General features: G+C 54.7%; 1 protein-coding gene and 1 long non-coding RNA gene across 2 annotated transcripts in view; one reads left to right on the top strand and one right to left on the bottom strand.

Moving 5' to 3' along the window:
• Positions 1 to 4,308: 4,308 nt before the first annotated feature.
• On the bottom strand, positions 4,309 to 5,710 carry LOC117795684. Its single transcript, XR_004619791.1, has 3 exons — positions 5,589 to 5,710; positions 4,690 to 4,995; positions 4,309 to 4,549 (listed from the first exon to the last, which is right to left on the bottom strand). It is a non-coding gene; the product is annotated as an uncharacterized LOC117795684 (long non-coding RNA).
• Positions 5,711 to 6,772: 1,062 nt separating this feature from the next.
• The window catches only part of CACNG4 (calcium voltage-gated channel auxiliary subunit gamma 4), a 59,554-nt gene continuing 51,688 nt past the window's right edge, over positions 6,773 to 14,638 (top strand). The window contains exon 1 of the mRNA XM_002924622.4: positions 6,773 to 6,957. Within this exon, the coding sequence (XP_002924668.2) occupies positions 6,807 to 6,957 (151 nt within the window). The 5' untranslated portion in view covers positions 6,773 to 6,806. The remainder of the gene's footprint in view (positions 6,958 to 14,638) is intronic.

The following is a 14,638-nucleotide window of genomic DNA, read 5'->3' as shown; positions in this document are numbered from 1 at the left end:
ACCCATCGTCAGCGCGTCAGCGGCTCTCCCAGGGTGGGTGCTGCTGGGCCAAGTGCTAGCTGGGGAGGACTGAAGATCTTGCCTCAGCTCTGAATCCTACACACTGGGTACCTCAGGCCCCGCTGTCATCTGGCTGCAAGATTTCCAAGAGAGTTTTGACAACAGACAGCAATTATTTTAATGTGTTTGTTGGGATGCCTGGGTGGCCCAGTCGGTTAAGCATCTGACTCTTGATTTCGGCTCAGGTCATGATCTCAGGATCATGAGATCGAACCCTGCGTTGTCCAGCGTGGAGCCTGCTTAAGATTCTCTCTCTTGCTCCCTCTGCCCCTCCCCTGCTCTCTCTCTCTCTCTCTCAAAGTAATAATAACATTGATAAAATAATGCCTTTGTCACCCAGAAGATCCACATTCATAGGTTCCCAGAGGACAAAATGAACCAACAGAGAGGGGCCCACTGAGAAAAACCCAGTATTTCTGGACTGGAGAAGATAATGGGGCTGGTCTATCTTACAAAGGAAACTTGAGTCTCATAAAGTCAGTGATTATTCGTAGAGGAGGATACCGAGTAACTTAAACTTCACTGTTAGGGGGTATTAATGAGTAAGATAATGAAAGCTATCATTTATTAAGTACGTCTTAAATCAAAATTATAAGCGTGGGATCTGGAGCCTGACTGCTGAGGTTCACCACTGGGTACATCCCTTGGCGAGGGATTTACCTGCTCTGTGCCTTGCTTACCTCTCGGGCAGGAGGAGATCAATAATATGCCATCTCAGAGAGTTTGGGGGGAAACCAAGTGAGTTTCGTACAATGTGGTAAAACACTTAGAATGGAGCCCGGTGCTTGTGAAATGTTCAGGACACATCAGCTCTTAGCACGGCTGCATCAGTGCCTTGCCCAGGCTTCTTTAATCTCCAAACAACCCCAGGAGGCAGGTGTTTGGTCACTCGGAAGCGAGTGACCAGTCCAAGGCCACACAGCTGCAAATGGCAGAGCACGACTAGAAACCCACGTCATTCAGAAGCCAGTGACCTTCCCTTTCCTGTTCGCAAGAAAAGGCCATGGAGAGAAAAGCAGCAAAGACCCAGCAGCCCTTCAATAACAAAATGAGCGGGCATAGCCAACAGAGAAGGCAGAGTGCAAATATTCCATTGATACCCGTGATTCAGAAAGACATCTGCAGGAGAAAGCAAACACCGCACGCCCCCCCACCAACACACACACACTCGGTAGCAAGCACAGCTCCACGAGGGCCAAGAGTAGTTGGGCCCACCACCCCCCACCCCCGCTGGCCACTGAGAGAGCAGGGGAGGCAGGAGATGCAAAGGAACGTGTCACTCAGGAGCTGAAAGTAGCCGGATGGACCCTGAACCAGACCTTGCATTCCACCGCTGGGCACTTTGCAGCCAACATCTGCATGAACCGCTCCCTGTTCTTTCAGCTCCTGCACAGGGCTGTTATATTTTAGGAATTAAAAGCTCCACTTCGGCAAAGGCACAAATGACACACGTTAGTTGCAGGGTGGGCTGTCGCTGACCACCTCCCCGACCCAGCCCCCGGTTTCAAATGCTTCCGCCCCCCTGTGCCACTGATTTCTTCCTTGGAGTGTTCTTCTCAATCCTTTGAGAGTAAGCTCAGTTTCAGAGGCTGGCTGTGGACAAAAGAACCTCTCGGCCTGTTTGTCCTGTCGAGTGTTTTGAAAAGAATTTTCTCAGAATAACCAGCTAACTATCGAGCGTGCTGTGCCGGAAGCTTTGGCCAAGTCAGGCCTTTAATATCAATATGCTCATCAGCGGGGCTGGTTCTGGAACAATTTCTAGCGGGGGAGACCGCCCCACCGGCGACTGAGTGTAGCCCCGAGTGGGACCTGGTTTGAAAACACACAGGTCTTCAATAAGCCCACATGGACTTCACTCACAGTTGGCTGCTTTGTTCACTGTGCAACACTGACAGCAGGCCATTGCCTTCCCCTTACACTGACAGTAAACAGAAAACCCGGGACAGGGTGGCGGCCAGAGGACCCCGGATCAGGGGTGGCCTTCTGCCCTCCGCTCTGGACAGCACCAGGATGGGCACTGGGAGTGGGAACCAGGAAGGAGGAGGAGGGTGGGCTCCTAGAGGTGGCTTCCAGCACCTGACATCAGCCCCGCCTACCCTACCTGCCTAAGAAATGGGGAATGTGCTCCATCCCCGGCCCTCACCGCCCTACCCCTGGGGGTGCCAGGGGCAGCCCTTCCTAAACCTGTCAACCCTCCTGTGACTTTGATAGTCACCCAAACCTGATTTCACCTGGGTAAATACATGAAAGAGGAGCAGAGGAGGAAGCAGACGTGGGCAGAGGGGCTTTGAAGACCCCAAACCTCGACACTGGCAGCTGGGAGCTGTCAGACCCTGGCGGTGCTCGGGCAGAACTGGGTTCAAATCCCAGCTCGGTCACTGCCTCTGTTTAGCTGCAGGTGCGTCTCCGACAGGACAGAACGGGGGTAAAGGCATTCACCTTCTACGGCTGTTGCCGTGAAGAGATGGAAAGGTGCACACACAGGCAGCGGCACACAGAGGGCACTCACGAAATGCTGCTTCCCTTCCCTCTGCACTTCGGGGCTGGCCTGTGGCCTGGCATGGAGACGGCGAGCACACCAGCGCTCTATTGTGGCGGAGCTGAGAAAGAAGGCTGTGTATCCAGCTCCAAGCACCTTGAATGGGATAGAAGTGATAAGCAAATGAAATGGAATAAACTTGAGTACATAAAGCCAAGAAGCATTTTCTGATCTGCGCTCTTCCTCAAAGGAACCTACTGAAATACGAAGAAAAAGAAAAAAAAAAAGGCATTCTCTCGGTGTGCATAATCTGATGGAGGGGAGGCTGTCAGTACCAGGATCTGGAGGCATTCTTTTTGGCTTCTGAGCAGCTTGGATGGGCTGCAGATAAGCCTCCACACTGAGCCAAGCCCCGGAACCTTCTAAGACTCATCCCCAACCCTTTGCTATAGAAAATCAAAATCACTCTTTATGTCTATTCACCGGAAATATCTCCCTGGCTCTCCAAATATCCCCCTCCCCCCCCATTAAGTCTTCTGAAATCAGCAGAACCATCTGCTTTGGGCATGGAAATGAGATATCACAAAAAGTTGCCACACAAAGGTCATTATTTCTGGAGGACAAAGGGGGAAAGCAAAGCTTTTAATAAAGGCTTTCGGAACCGCATTCCCCTGGCTGGCGGAGGGCCTCTCCCTCGTTCTCGGCCTGACTGCAGATGCCAGGCAGCTCTGACATGTACGTTACACGGCGTGAACAGGCTAACGCGTATTCCTCTCCCACAGCCAGCGCCCCGCTGCCTCACGCCGGAGCCGGGATTGTCAGAGGGTTCTGAGCTCATTTTAAAGCTTTGTCTTCCCAGCCAAAGTGAAGTGAAGAATTGTGGTAATTACCCAAACGATCCAGTGAGAGGGAAAGAAACCAGTTTGTGTTGCAGAAGATGGCTTTGAAAGACCAGTCTAAAAATCTCCACCCACCCAGCTGTGCACAGAGGTAGTAATATGTGCGATGGCGTGTCCCCTCCCCCCAACGGTAGATCTACATTGAGCAGCATCCCGAGGGAAGGGAAGATGCCAAGTGTCCAGTCTCTCCAGAAGAAGACCAACCCAGAGCCTCTTCTGAGCTAGCGAAAGGCACATCCCTCCCTTGGATCTGGAAATGTCACATGGGAGACACTCCAGGGACCTCAGGCAGCGGTTAAATACTGCCACTTAGAGTTCTCTAATCCGGCGGAGCAGAAATTTCCAGATTTAAATTGTGCTCGCCCAGGCATGATGAACGGTCTCAGACAGTCTTGAGTTTGCTCCAGCTCCCTTCGTTGGCGGTCAAGTCCTTATTTGACTCCACAGTCTACACCCTCGCAATCTCAGGACTAAGCATGGTTGCCAGTTGGGCGCCCACGGATAGAAAGGCAAATTGCCAACCCCCATCGGTGTCCCCTCCCCCCACATCAACAGGTAATATATAACAGAGTCAAGCAGCCCTTGACAAGAACAAAGAGGCCGTTTGGTGCCCTTGAAATATTCTGGTCACTGGGATCTGAGCTGAGACCTTCCAGGTGCAAGACCCTGAGCAAGTTACAACATCTCTGTGCCTCGGATTCCCCAGGTATTTTAAGGGGGATAACAGTGAGAGTAAGAGATGATGTAATAACGTATATCCGCTAGACAGCGTCTCCACTGTCTCCAAAAAAGAGGTTCAATGTCTCAAAAAAAAAAGGTAGAAAAGAGAGCATTTACTACTGATTCCACAAATGGTCGCTAAGTGGCTAAGGGTATGCAATGTGCAAGGCTACTTTATTTGGCCCTCAAAGGCACTCTGAAGGGGGTACAGGAGAGGTGTCCTCTCAGGTGGCTCTGGCTCATCCAAGATCACCTGCTCGCTAGTGGTGGAGCAAGCCTGAGACGCTGACATCTTGGCTCCTGGTCCCGTGCTGTCCCCACTCTCCCACATGCTCCTCAGAATGCTGGCGGGAGCTGGTCCAGTCGGGTCTGATGAATGAAGATTTCTGTTCTGTTTCCATGGGATTAACACGAGGATAACTGGCTTGGAGGAGGGCCCCACCACCCATGTGTCACTTCCCAGACCTAAGAGCACATTGAGGGAAGATGCTCACCCCTGCCCCATCCCACAAATAAATAAGATCCATTTACCTTGCTTCCATTTATTTCTCTCAAAGTTCCTGAGAAAGACTGCAAGCAGGACAGGGTGGAAGGGATGTTCTCGAGGGACACAGAAGCTGGCTGGTTGGTTTTTGCACCATATTTTGTGGAACCCTAGGTCCATGGGGGTGCTTCGGGGGCTGCAGGGGCTGCTGCAGGTGGGAAGGCGCAGGTACTCTGGGTCCCCTATTTAACCAGAGCAATGCCGGCTCTTACCTACACGGTGAACTTGTAGGAGACCTGGTTTATTTATGTTGGGCTTCTGTTTAAGATTTAATTTAAGGCAAAGATTTGCTCCTAAAAAAAAAAAAAAAAGAAGAAGAAGACGATGATGAAAGCTTGAGATCTACCTTTTTGGGTGCTTCTGAGAACAGAACCCAGAATTTATCCTTGTGGATATCAGGGACATAGGAAGGCAGCTCTGTTCTGAGCTAGAGTAAGCCATCTCACCCCAGGTGTGCACCTTCAGGCATACATTGGGCACCTGCTGTGTGCAAAACCCCAGATCAGGTGGCAGGTGGGTGAAAGTAAAATACAGGTGACAGCTCTTGAACTCTGAGACTTTGGGGAAGCATGAACAAGATGCCCCAAAGGCAGGAGAAGGAGCCACAAATATGAATTAATGCAGCCCGTCTGGTCCTTGGGCAACCTTATCTTGGATTTTATTTATATGCTCTATTTCCCCCCAATCAGACTATAATTTTCCAGGGGACAAGGAACACCTTTCACTCCACAAGCATTTCTTCAGCACTTACCATATACATCAGACATGAGAAAGGCTCACAAATTCAAGGAAGAGAGACCAGTAATTTCAACACGAGGTCATTAATTTTCTTTGGGTCATGGGGACCAGGGAAGGTGCTAGAAAGGAGGTGAAACTGAAGCTGCACCTTGCAGGAAGAATAGCAGCTCTTGGCATACTTCTTTCAGTTTCCTGGGGGTCCCGTGCAGCAGCCCCAGGACAGCCATCAAGGATGACAACAACTAGCACTTTGGGGAGGGAGAAGTAAAGCCACGTGGGACATCCCAGTGCTGGTCTCCGAGGACCTTCAGGAAGGAAGAGTTTGGAGCTGGGTTTTGAAGGAAAAGGAGGCTGGCTGCCTTGGCTCCGAGGAGAAGGGAGTGTGTCCGGGTTGGGATCATGCCAGCAGCAAAGGCAATTAAGTGAAGCCAGCAAGGCTTGAGGCAGAGACTGGCAATAAAGGGACAGAGGTGAGGGAAAGCCAGTTAAGCTCGAGTAGAGGGAAAGGCAAAAAGAAAGAAAGGTATTCAAGAGGGAGCTAGAAGAAAGAGGGAACAGCTGAGGGCTGCAGCGTTTGAATCGCATACAACTGGGGTGTTCCTGGACTCACAGGAATAGCCCACCAGAAATGTAATAACGGAGGGGAGCCCCCTCTTCAATCACAACCTCATCACCCCTCTGCCAAACAGGGATTCTATGTTCTTCCCAAATGACCTCTGGCTGACACCTCTCTTCTCCTCAACCTCAAAGTCTGGGTCCCCCGGAAGAGCTGGTGGGGGCAGGAGCAGTTGGGTGGGGGAGGGAAGGGGCCAGGGCCTGGCTTGGCCTGTAATAGCTCTCAGCTGTGACCCACACCTGGGGCTTCTGGAAATCGGACCCGAACACTCCCACTGCCAGATTGCGCCCACACCATTCATCGCCAGGTAAAGGCACAAATTTGTACACGGGGAAAGGAGGGCCACCACCCGCACGCACACACACTCCACAAACGAAAGAGTCCCCAGGGCCATCTACGGGAAAGCTGGGTGTCCTGGGTTGAGTAAGCGAGGTGGCTGGCAACGCGGTTTCCCTTCCGTCCTCCTGGGAGCCCGAGCCTCGGCTTCCTTCGCTCCAATAATGTGAATGAACCCTGGGAGAGGCGGCGAGAGCGCGTGCGAGCGCGGAGAGGGGAGAGGAGCGGGGGAAGAGAAAATCCGGGCCGGGGGAGAGGGGCAGAGAGGGGAGCGCAAAGCCGGGCGGGGGCCGAGGCGCGAGGGGCGGTGCCGAGAGGAGCGGGGCGCGGGCCCTGAGCGCGGCGGCGGCGGGCGGAGGCGCGGAGGGCGCGGNGCTGCTGACCACGGCCGGAGCCTTCGCCGCCTTCTCGCTCATGGCAATCGCCATCGGCACCGACTACTGGCTCTACTCCAGCGCGCACATCTGCAACGGCACCAACCTGACCATGGACGACGGGCCCGCGCCCCGCCGCGCCCGCGGCGACCTCACCCACTCCGGGCTGTGGCGGGGGGGCTGCATCGAAGGTACGGCCGGCTCCGGCACCCACCCACCCCCCGACACACACACGCACACGCACACCCTGCCCGGGGTGCCGGCCGGGAAGGGGGTGGGCGCGGCACTGGCTCCGCGCGACACACAAAGGAGCCGGAGCGAGCGGGCGGGTCCCCTCGCAGCCAGCTGTGCACCAGCTCGGGGTCCCTCAAACCGATCCCACAAACTCCACGCACACGCACACCCCCTCGCACACAGACACAATGAAACACACCGAAACTCACACGGGCGCGCGTGCAGCCCGAGACCGGAGCGATCCCGAGGGGCCGCGCCGGAGCCCCCGGGGGAGGTGGAGGATGGCGTGGGGGCGGAAGGCGGCTGGGGTTGGGGGGAGCGGACCGGAGAGGAGGGGAGGGAGGAGGGGGAGGGGTTGCTTGGCAACCGGTGTCTGTGCGATTGCTATGGGAAGGCCATCCTGGGGCGGGGCCGGCCGGGGGCGGGGAGCGCCGGGGCCGCTCCTCGCTAGCTCCAGGCCCGGGCCGAGGGGTGGGGGTGGGGGCTGGGCTCCGAGCGGCTCCGGGCGAGCGGGGTCGCCGGAGCCTGACACTGCCCAGACCCTGCTCCGCCGCCTACTCTTCCACGGGGCCCCGGCCTTCTGCTCCCTGCTCGGTGGGGAGGGAGGGGTGCGTCACCGAGGCTCCCCCGACCCCGACTAGCAAGCCCTTCGTCGTGGTCCCTCGGCAGGGAGGCCGCGGGAGACCTCGGCAGGACACCTGAGTGCGTAAGGGCGACCCGCGGACCGACTACTGCCTGGGAGGGGCGTGGTCGTCCCGTCTGGGCAAAAGGGGCGGGGCACTGCGCCCCCCAGATGCGCGAGGAGACCGTTCAGTGGTTGTCCTAAGGTTGGAATGCCTCTGGGGGCCGGGAATGGGTGTCCCGGGACCGTGGGGACCGCTCCCTCCGCGGGAGGGGCCCGGACGCCTCCAATGGCAAAATGCGCCCGACTTCAGCGCCTCCCGCCCGCCCTGATGCGGGAACTGGAACTAACAGGTGGCTGTGGAGGGGCGGTCTGGTCCCAGCCAGGTTGTGGACGGGGACTGCCGCTTGGTCTTGGCTTTCAGATTGGAGGAGGGATGGGGGGAAGTTGGCGGAGCATTCCTTTCCGAGATCCTTGGACAGAGTTTCCGCTTTCTTTTTCTGTAACCTTTTCCCGTGTGTTAACTCCGCCCCTCCGTTATTCGGGGAGTTGTCCAACACACCCAGCCTTCCTTACTGCAGTTACAGCCCCTGCAAATAGTTCAGTGGGGTTGGAGCTTGGTGAAGGTTGGTAGGGAGCTCTTAAAGAGATGGCCCTTTTTCTGGCCGCATTTGGAGTCATCTAAAAAGAGGCTTTTTGTAAAGCTGGGTCGGGCTCTGCGAGGTTGCACTTGCTCCCTTCCCCTCCTCCTAGACCTGCTCTCGCGGGAATCCTGCCCACCTCTGCCCCGCACACCCTCTCCCAAACGAGGCTGCCTTGCCCTTTGCCATTTGGAGTTTAATGCCAGAGATAAGCGGAGTCTTGGAGGAGCGGGTATGTGCAGTCAATAGTTTGGAAAACACAGCCACACAAAGGATCAGTGGGCCCACGATCACACCCTCCTCTTTTCTTTTGAAAAACATCATTTTTGGTGTGCAATTGCTCAGATCACGAACACCTACTCTTATCTGGAGAATGTACCCACGTCACTACCTGCCACAGAACCTGAATTAGACTCAGAACAGGGGCTGCCGAGCCCCCATGTTCTGCCTCATAGGCTCTGCGTGGCACAGTAAGTCATGCCACTGTCGCCACGCAAAGGCACACGTGGACCCCAGGCCTCCCAGTTTCCCAGTGGAAATTGGAACTAAGTCCTCCACAGCGGCGAGCCTGGCCCCTGCAGAGTGGCCCGAATGCCTCCTTTATTAATTCCTCATCCTAATTAGGATTGATGCTGCACTTAGCATCTTGCCAGCTGCCTCGAGCCGTTTGCACTCGGTGTTCATCAAGAGAGCCCCAAGCTGATCTGGGCAGCTGGCTCCGCCGGCAGAGGGAGGGTGGGGAATTGCCATCTGGGGGACTTCACCGCAAGAACTAAGCTGCCTCTGTCATTCCACCCACCCGCCGACCCGAACTCAGGGGTTCTGAGGGCCAAACCAGGCCACATCCGAAGGCTGGAACATCCTCAGACCAACCCAGGGCTGGGAGAGCTGGTTCAGGATTCCTTGTTGTGGCTCGCATCGTCCATCCCTGGACCTGGGTGGAAACGGCCAGCGTACCTCGGAGAAGCACAATCGCCTGACATCTGTGATGCTTCCACCTGCCAGCGAGGGTCCAGGCTGGGACCCAGACAGCACAGCCATCCCAAGCCCCTCCCTGGGGGGTCTGGTCATCCCAGGGTTGGCTTTGTGTGTAAAATGCATTTCCACCTGTTCTCTAGCAAAGTACCCCAAAGCTTTACATGAGGAAAAAAGAAAAAAGAAAAGATCAAGCCTCCGGGCTGAACCTGGAGAAATACTGTAGCCCATTAACAAAGCACTGCTTGTGATGGTGGGACTCCGAAGGGTTTGCTGGCAACTCACGGTGATTCCAGTTCTGGTTGTCTCCTGTCAATGATGCTGCCAGGCTGGAAGAGCCCAGCCGTCTGTGTACTGAAGGCATCCCTGCGGTCAGACGGGCCCACCCCCAGCCTGGGCAGGGCTGCCATCACCCCAGCCTCTTTCTGCCCCCCAGAGCCCCTCTATCAGACAAGCACTCAGAGCCTGTACATGTTAGCACATGGCATGTTCACGACAGCCCCGAGAGGATGCTGTCTGCACCCCCCATCTGCAGCCGATGGTACAGAGGCTCAGAGAGGGTAAGGCACTTGCCCAGAGGCACCCAGGTAGGAGGCTGCTGGGCCAGATTTGAGCCTTTGTCTCACTACAAAGCTCTTCCCATCATGTCATCCTGCCCTTTCCCAAACAGCTTCTGGGTTGCCATTAAAAATAGAACCAAGTACTTGACTACCGAGTGGAGCCTAGTTCTGAGGTTGGGCCGACAGCAGCATGAAGGCACTCAGAAGTGAGAATGTACAAACGATGCCCAAATTGCATAACATACTCTCTCTCCCCTCCCCTCCCTTCTCCTCCCCTCTCCCCTCTCTTCTTCTCTTCTCTTCTCTTCTCTTCTCTTCTCTTCTCTTCTCTTCTCTTCTCTTCTCTTCTCTTCTCTTCTCATTTCTGCCTCTGTCTCTCTTCTTCTAACACATTCTGGACTAGCCCTTCCCCATCACTATTAGCCTCCTGCTCCCTCCCTTCCCAAGACCCCACCTCATTCTTTCTTTGTGTCATTGGTGACACTAAGCCCAAGGCTGGGGACATAGGAAAGAAGCCATAAGTCTTTGTAGGACTTTTCTATCATAGGTATCACCAACCGGCATTTGTTCAATCTCTAACGTGTTTTGCAGTTAGGCAGGGTATAGAATGTAAGGAAGCATTATGGAGCATGTCTGTGTACTGGGAACAGAAGACCTCGTGTAAATAGGAGGGGAGGAGACTGTGGGCTCAGAGAGCGGCAGCTTATGTCGGCGTGCCAAAGCCCCTAAGCCCACTCTCAGCTCTGGAGTGTTCGCTGGGGCCACGGGAGGCCAGGTCCATGAGGGACCCACCTCCCTCTCCTGGGCAACATCTCTCACACCAGTATACCCAGTCTTCATTCGCTCCATGGTACGCAGAGAAAAAGAAACTATTAGTACTGCACCCTGGAGGTAAGGGAGAGAGAAGACAGCCACCAGGAACTACCCAGGGGCTCCAGTCCGCCCAGGCCCCGCCCAGTTGCCCCGAGGCCGGGGGCGGGGCTTACTCCTCCAGGACCCGGACCGCTTTTGGGACAGGTGCTGGGAAGCTCTGCCTTACCGTGCTCCCAACATAGGACCATTCGGAGACGTTTTGATTCAAATAACGGCCTTCCCACACCCGCTCCACTCCAGGCACTGGGCTGGGAACTTTTCCTGTCTGTGTTTGCTTTCATTCTCTCTTGGAAAAACTCACAGTCCAGCCTGTCCTGTCAAGCCCAGGTGGGTGACAGCAGCCAGAGCAGCCCGCCCCTCCCCCCGGGGGCTAATCACCTCACTGCCAGCTCTCCTTTGCCCTCTGGTGTTGTTAATAACAGCCATCACTTAGTGAAGCGCTCCGTGCAGGACTACATTAGTTCATGTCATTGTCAACAACACTTCAAGGTAAATATTAATTATGTGCCTTCCTAGGTGTAGAAGAGAAACCTTAAGATGGTCACAGCTCTTGAGTATTACAGATCGTCTTCAGTCTGGACAGATGGACCTGGCTTTCCACCAGCCAGAGGATGGCCTTTATTTGAACCACACAGATTTGAGAAGGGGCAAGTAAGGGGGTTGTCTTATTCAGTTTGGGCTGCCATAGCAAAATATGATAGACCCAGTGGCTTAAGCAGCATTTATTTCTTAGAGTTCTGGAGGCTGGAAGTCAAGATCAAGGGCCAGCCGATCTGGCTCCTGGCTGGAAGGTGGCCCCCTCCTCGCTGTGTCCTCACAGGGCAGAGTGCCAGCTCTCTGGTCTCTCCTTATAAGGGCACTAATCCCATCGTGAGGACCCCCCCCCACCTCATCTTAACCTAGTCACCGCCCCAAAGCCCCACCTCCAAATACCACTGAGGGGTTAGAACGTCAACATATATGAAGGTCATATGTGACATTCATATATGACATCAGCACTCAGTCTGTTAGAGGGCTGTTCTCCCTTTCTGTCCCTGCTCCCTAACCAGTGCTCACTCACTAGTCATTCAGGAAGGGGCCCTGACAATCTCCTCTTGTGTCTACCTTCCCTCAATGCCCTGCTTTGTTCTTCACTGCTTTCTCTCTTCTTGTAAGAAAATACCAGGTCCTTTTAACCGGACCCGGCTGACTTAGTGAGGAGAAGCTGGGGATCTCAGTGGTCTGATTTAAGGACCTCACCACAGAGCCAGCTTTGGAGGACCCCCATGTGAGGGGCTTCAGAAAGGCTCAGTAGGAAAGCAGCAGCTCTTTAAAATAAATCTCCTGGGTCAGTCTCCTCAGATGGGGAGACTCGAGATTCTCGGGCTATAGTCACCGAAGTGCAGTGGAGAAAGAGACCTTGGGTCCTCAGATCCAGGGTCTCAGAGGTGAGGGAAGCAAAGAAAGGCAGAGCCAAACTAGAGCTGTGGAAGAGAGCCTGGTGGGCCTGAGCAGAGGGGCCTAGCTGATCTGGAACATTCTTCCCATTTCTGACTTTCTGCTATATGAGCCCCAGAGAGCCCCCTGCCCCCAGCCTCCAAGTTGAATCAGGTTCATGTGGCCATGACATGGGCCAGCAGGGCGGTGGGGAATCCTCCAGCAGGAAGAACCTCTGAGATTACTTCGTTCAGTGGCTCTCAACCTTCTTTCTGCTAAGACACACATAGAAGGGCTCTAAGTCACCTGTCTGCCAGGCCTGCTTCTATGCATTCATTCATTCATTCATCCACTCATTTATTCATCATTCCACACATGCGCGCTGAGCACTTGCTCTGGGTCAGACGGGTGAGAATCTTAGAGCAGTGGGCGGGACAGACTCAGTCCTGCTCTCCCGGAGGCAACATTCTCATGGGGTAGCTGCCACTTCCAGGTACTGATGAGGGTTAGGAAGGACACAGAGCAGGGGTGTGCTGGGAGAGGCTGGGGAGAGTTGCCATCGGTCAAGGGGACAGGAAAGAGCTGTTGGAGGTACTGGAGGAGGACCTTCCAGGAAAAGGCAAGCTGAAGCTCTGAGGCAGAAAAGGCTGGGCAGGGCTCCACCACCACATGGGGGTCCCAGAGAGGCTTGGAGGTCAGGATCAAGGCTTTGAGGGGTTTGGGGCAGGGGAGTAAAGTGATCCGATTTATTATTTTAGAAGAGTCTCTGGCTGCACAAGGAGAGTGGAGACTCCAGAAGGCAGGGGAGACCAGGAGACCAGTCTGGTCTTCATTGCGGGGGACCAGACTGGAGGCTTGGGGCTAACTGGTGGCAGCACAGATGGGGAGAAGTGGAGAGAGGGACGGGCAGGAGGAGGTGAGGAGTCAAGGCTGACCGCCTGGATCTGGGGCTGCAGCAGCTGTACCCATGGGGGTTCCAAAGTTTGGCGCGACCACCCAGAAGTCATGCTGAGCAGTACCGAGGAGGGAAACTGAGGAAGACCACACTAAGTCATCATGGCCCCGAGCTTTCGGATTCATCATCAACAGCCCGTCACGACAGGACAGGGTTTCTCAACGTCAGGACACCGACATTTGGGCCTGGGTCCTTCTTGGTGGCAGGGGCTGTCCTGGTGTGTGTGGTAGGCCGTTTAGCGGCATCTCCAGCCTCTCCCTACTAGAAGCCAGGAGCATCTCCCTGCTGCTAAGCTGTGACAACCAAAAATACTTGCAGACATTGCCAGATGTCCCCTGGGCTTGGTGGGGTGGGGGTGGAGCGGGGAAGCAGAATCAACCCCCTGTCGAGAACCTCTGCTCTAAGGGAAGCAGTGTTTGAGGGGGGCAGGGGCGGACCCGATTCCTGGCAGCTGTGGGAGCTCCGCTCTTTTCTCGTGCCTTCAAGAAAACACATGCAGGGGAGCAGCTCTACGGGTAGGGTGACCTGGCATCTGCTTCAGGTGACTGGCGGCATAAGTGGCCACTTCCATTTCCTTCTTAAGAGTAATGACTCACAGGTGACCCCGCTCACCCCTGCCTGTGACACCCCAGCGTGTGTCCACACTGGGGATGAGAACGACAGATGGGGCCTGAGCAAAGGAGACTCAAGGCCGGGGAGGCAAAGTGACTCATCCAAGGTCACATGGCTCGTTGGTAACAGACCCGGGAGCAGAAGGGGGTGTGGGGGCTGCCTGGTTAGGGCTTCCTGGGCACAGCCTCCCCTCAGGTGGGCACCGGGGCTGACGCTGGGCAATAAGCAGCCACCATAGCATGACAGACGAGCAGCAAGAAACGCAGGAAGATGAAGGGAACTCACTCCCTCTGGGCCTTTCTCTGCCACAGCTCACCAGCTCCATCACGGTTAACCCACAGCCACACACTCAGAGAGGCCTCCAAAAAGGACACGTGTGCATGGGCCAGGTCCCTGGGATTGGCTTCAGTAAGAGAAAACACTGGTTCTAACCTCAGAGCCACACCCAAGCCCCCCTCCCCCCAATTCTTGCTCTTCACCCCCATGGCGCTCTGGGAGATGCTGATGAGACCATCTCTTCTGAACTGCGAGTCAGGACGTGGTACCAGACGAGGGGCATTCCTTTCCTAACATAACAATTTCGTTATATGAAAACCTTTTCAAACTGTGAAAATAACATCACATGATTTTACTCTATTTAGTTCCTCTTCCTGCAACCAAAAAAGAGAGAAAGGAAGAAAGGGATGAGATTTAAAAAAAAAGAAAAAGAAAAAAGAAAAAAAAGTAGAGGAGAGGCATTGGGTCAGAAATAGAAATAAGAGCAGGAAAATAAGATGATGGTCGAGTCCAATTAGCACACAAAACACATGCTACAAAGGCTGGCCCTGTTGTGGGAGATGGGCCACTGCTTGTCTCTGAGGTTCCCGGGGCTAGGACAGAGAGGAGAGCATGACTAAATGTGAGGTGGCCAGTATGCACATGGCAAAGGAGATCACTGCTCAAGAGAAGCCTGATACTGAGATATGGGAGAAATGTATTCCCTGT

This window comes from Ailuropoda melanoleuca, chromosome 13 (assembly GCF_002007445.2).
Source record: "Ailuropoda melanoleuca isolate Jingjing chromosome 13, ASM200744v2, whole genome shotgun sequence".
NCBI classification, from domain to species: Eukaryota; Metazoa; Chordata; class Mammalia; order Carnivora; family Ursidae; genus Ailuropoda; species Ailuropoda melanoleuca.
This window is presented reverse-complemented; position numbering and strand designations above follow the sequence as displayed.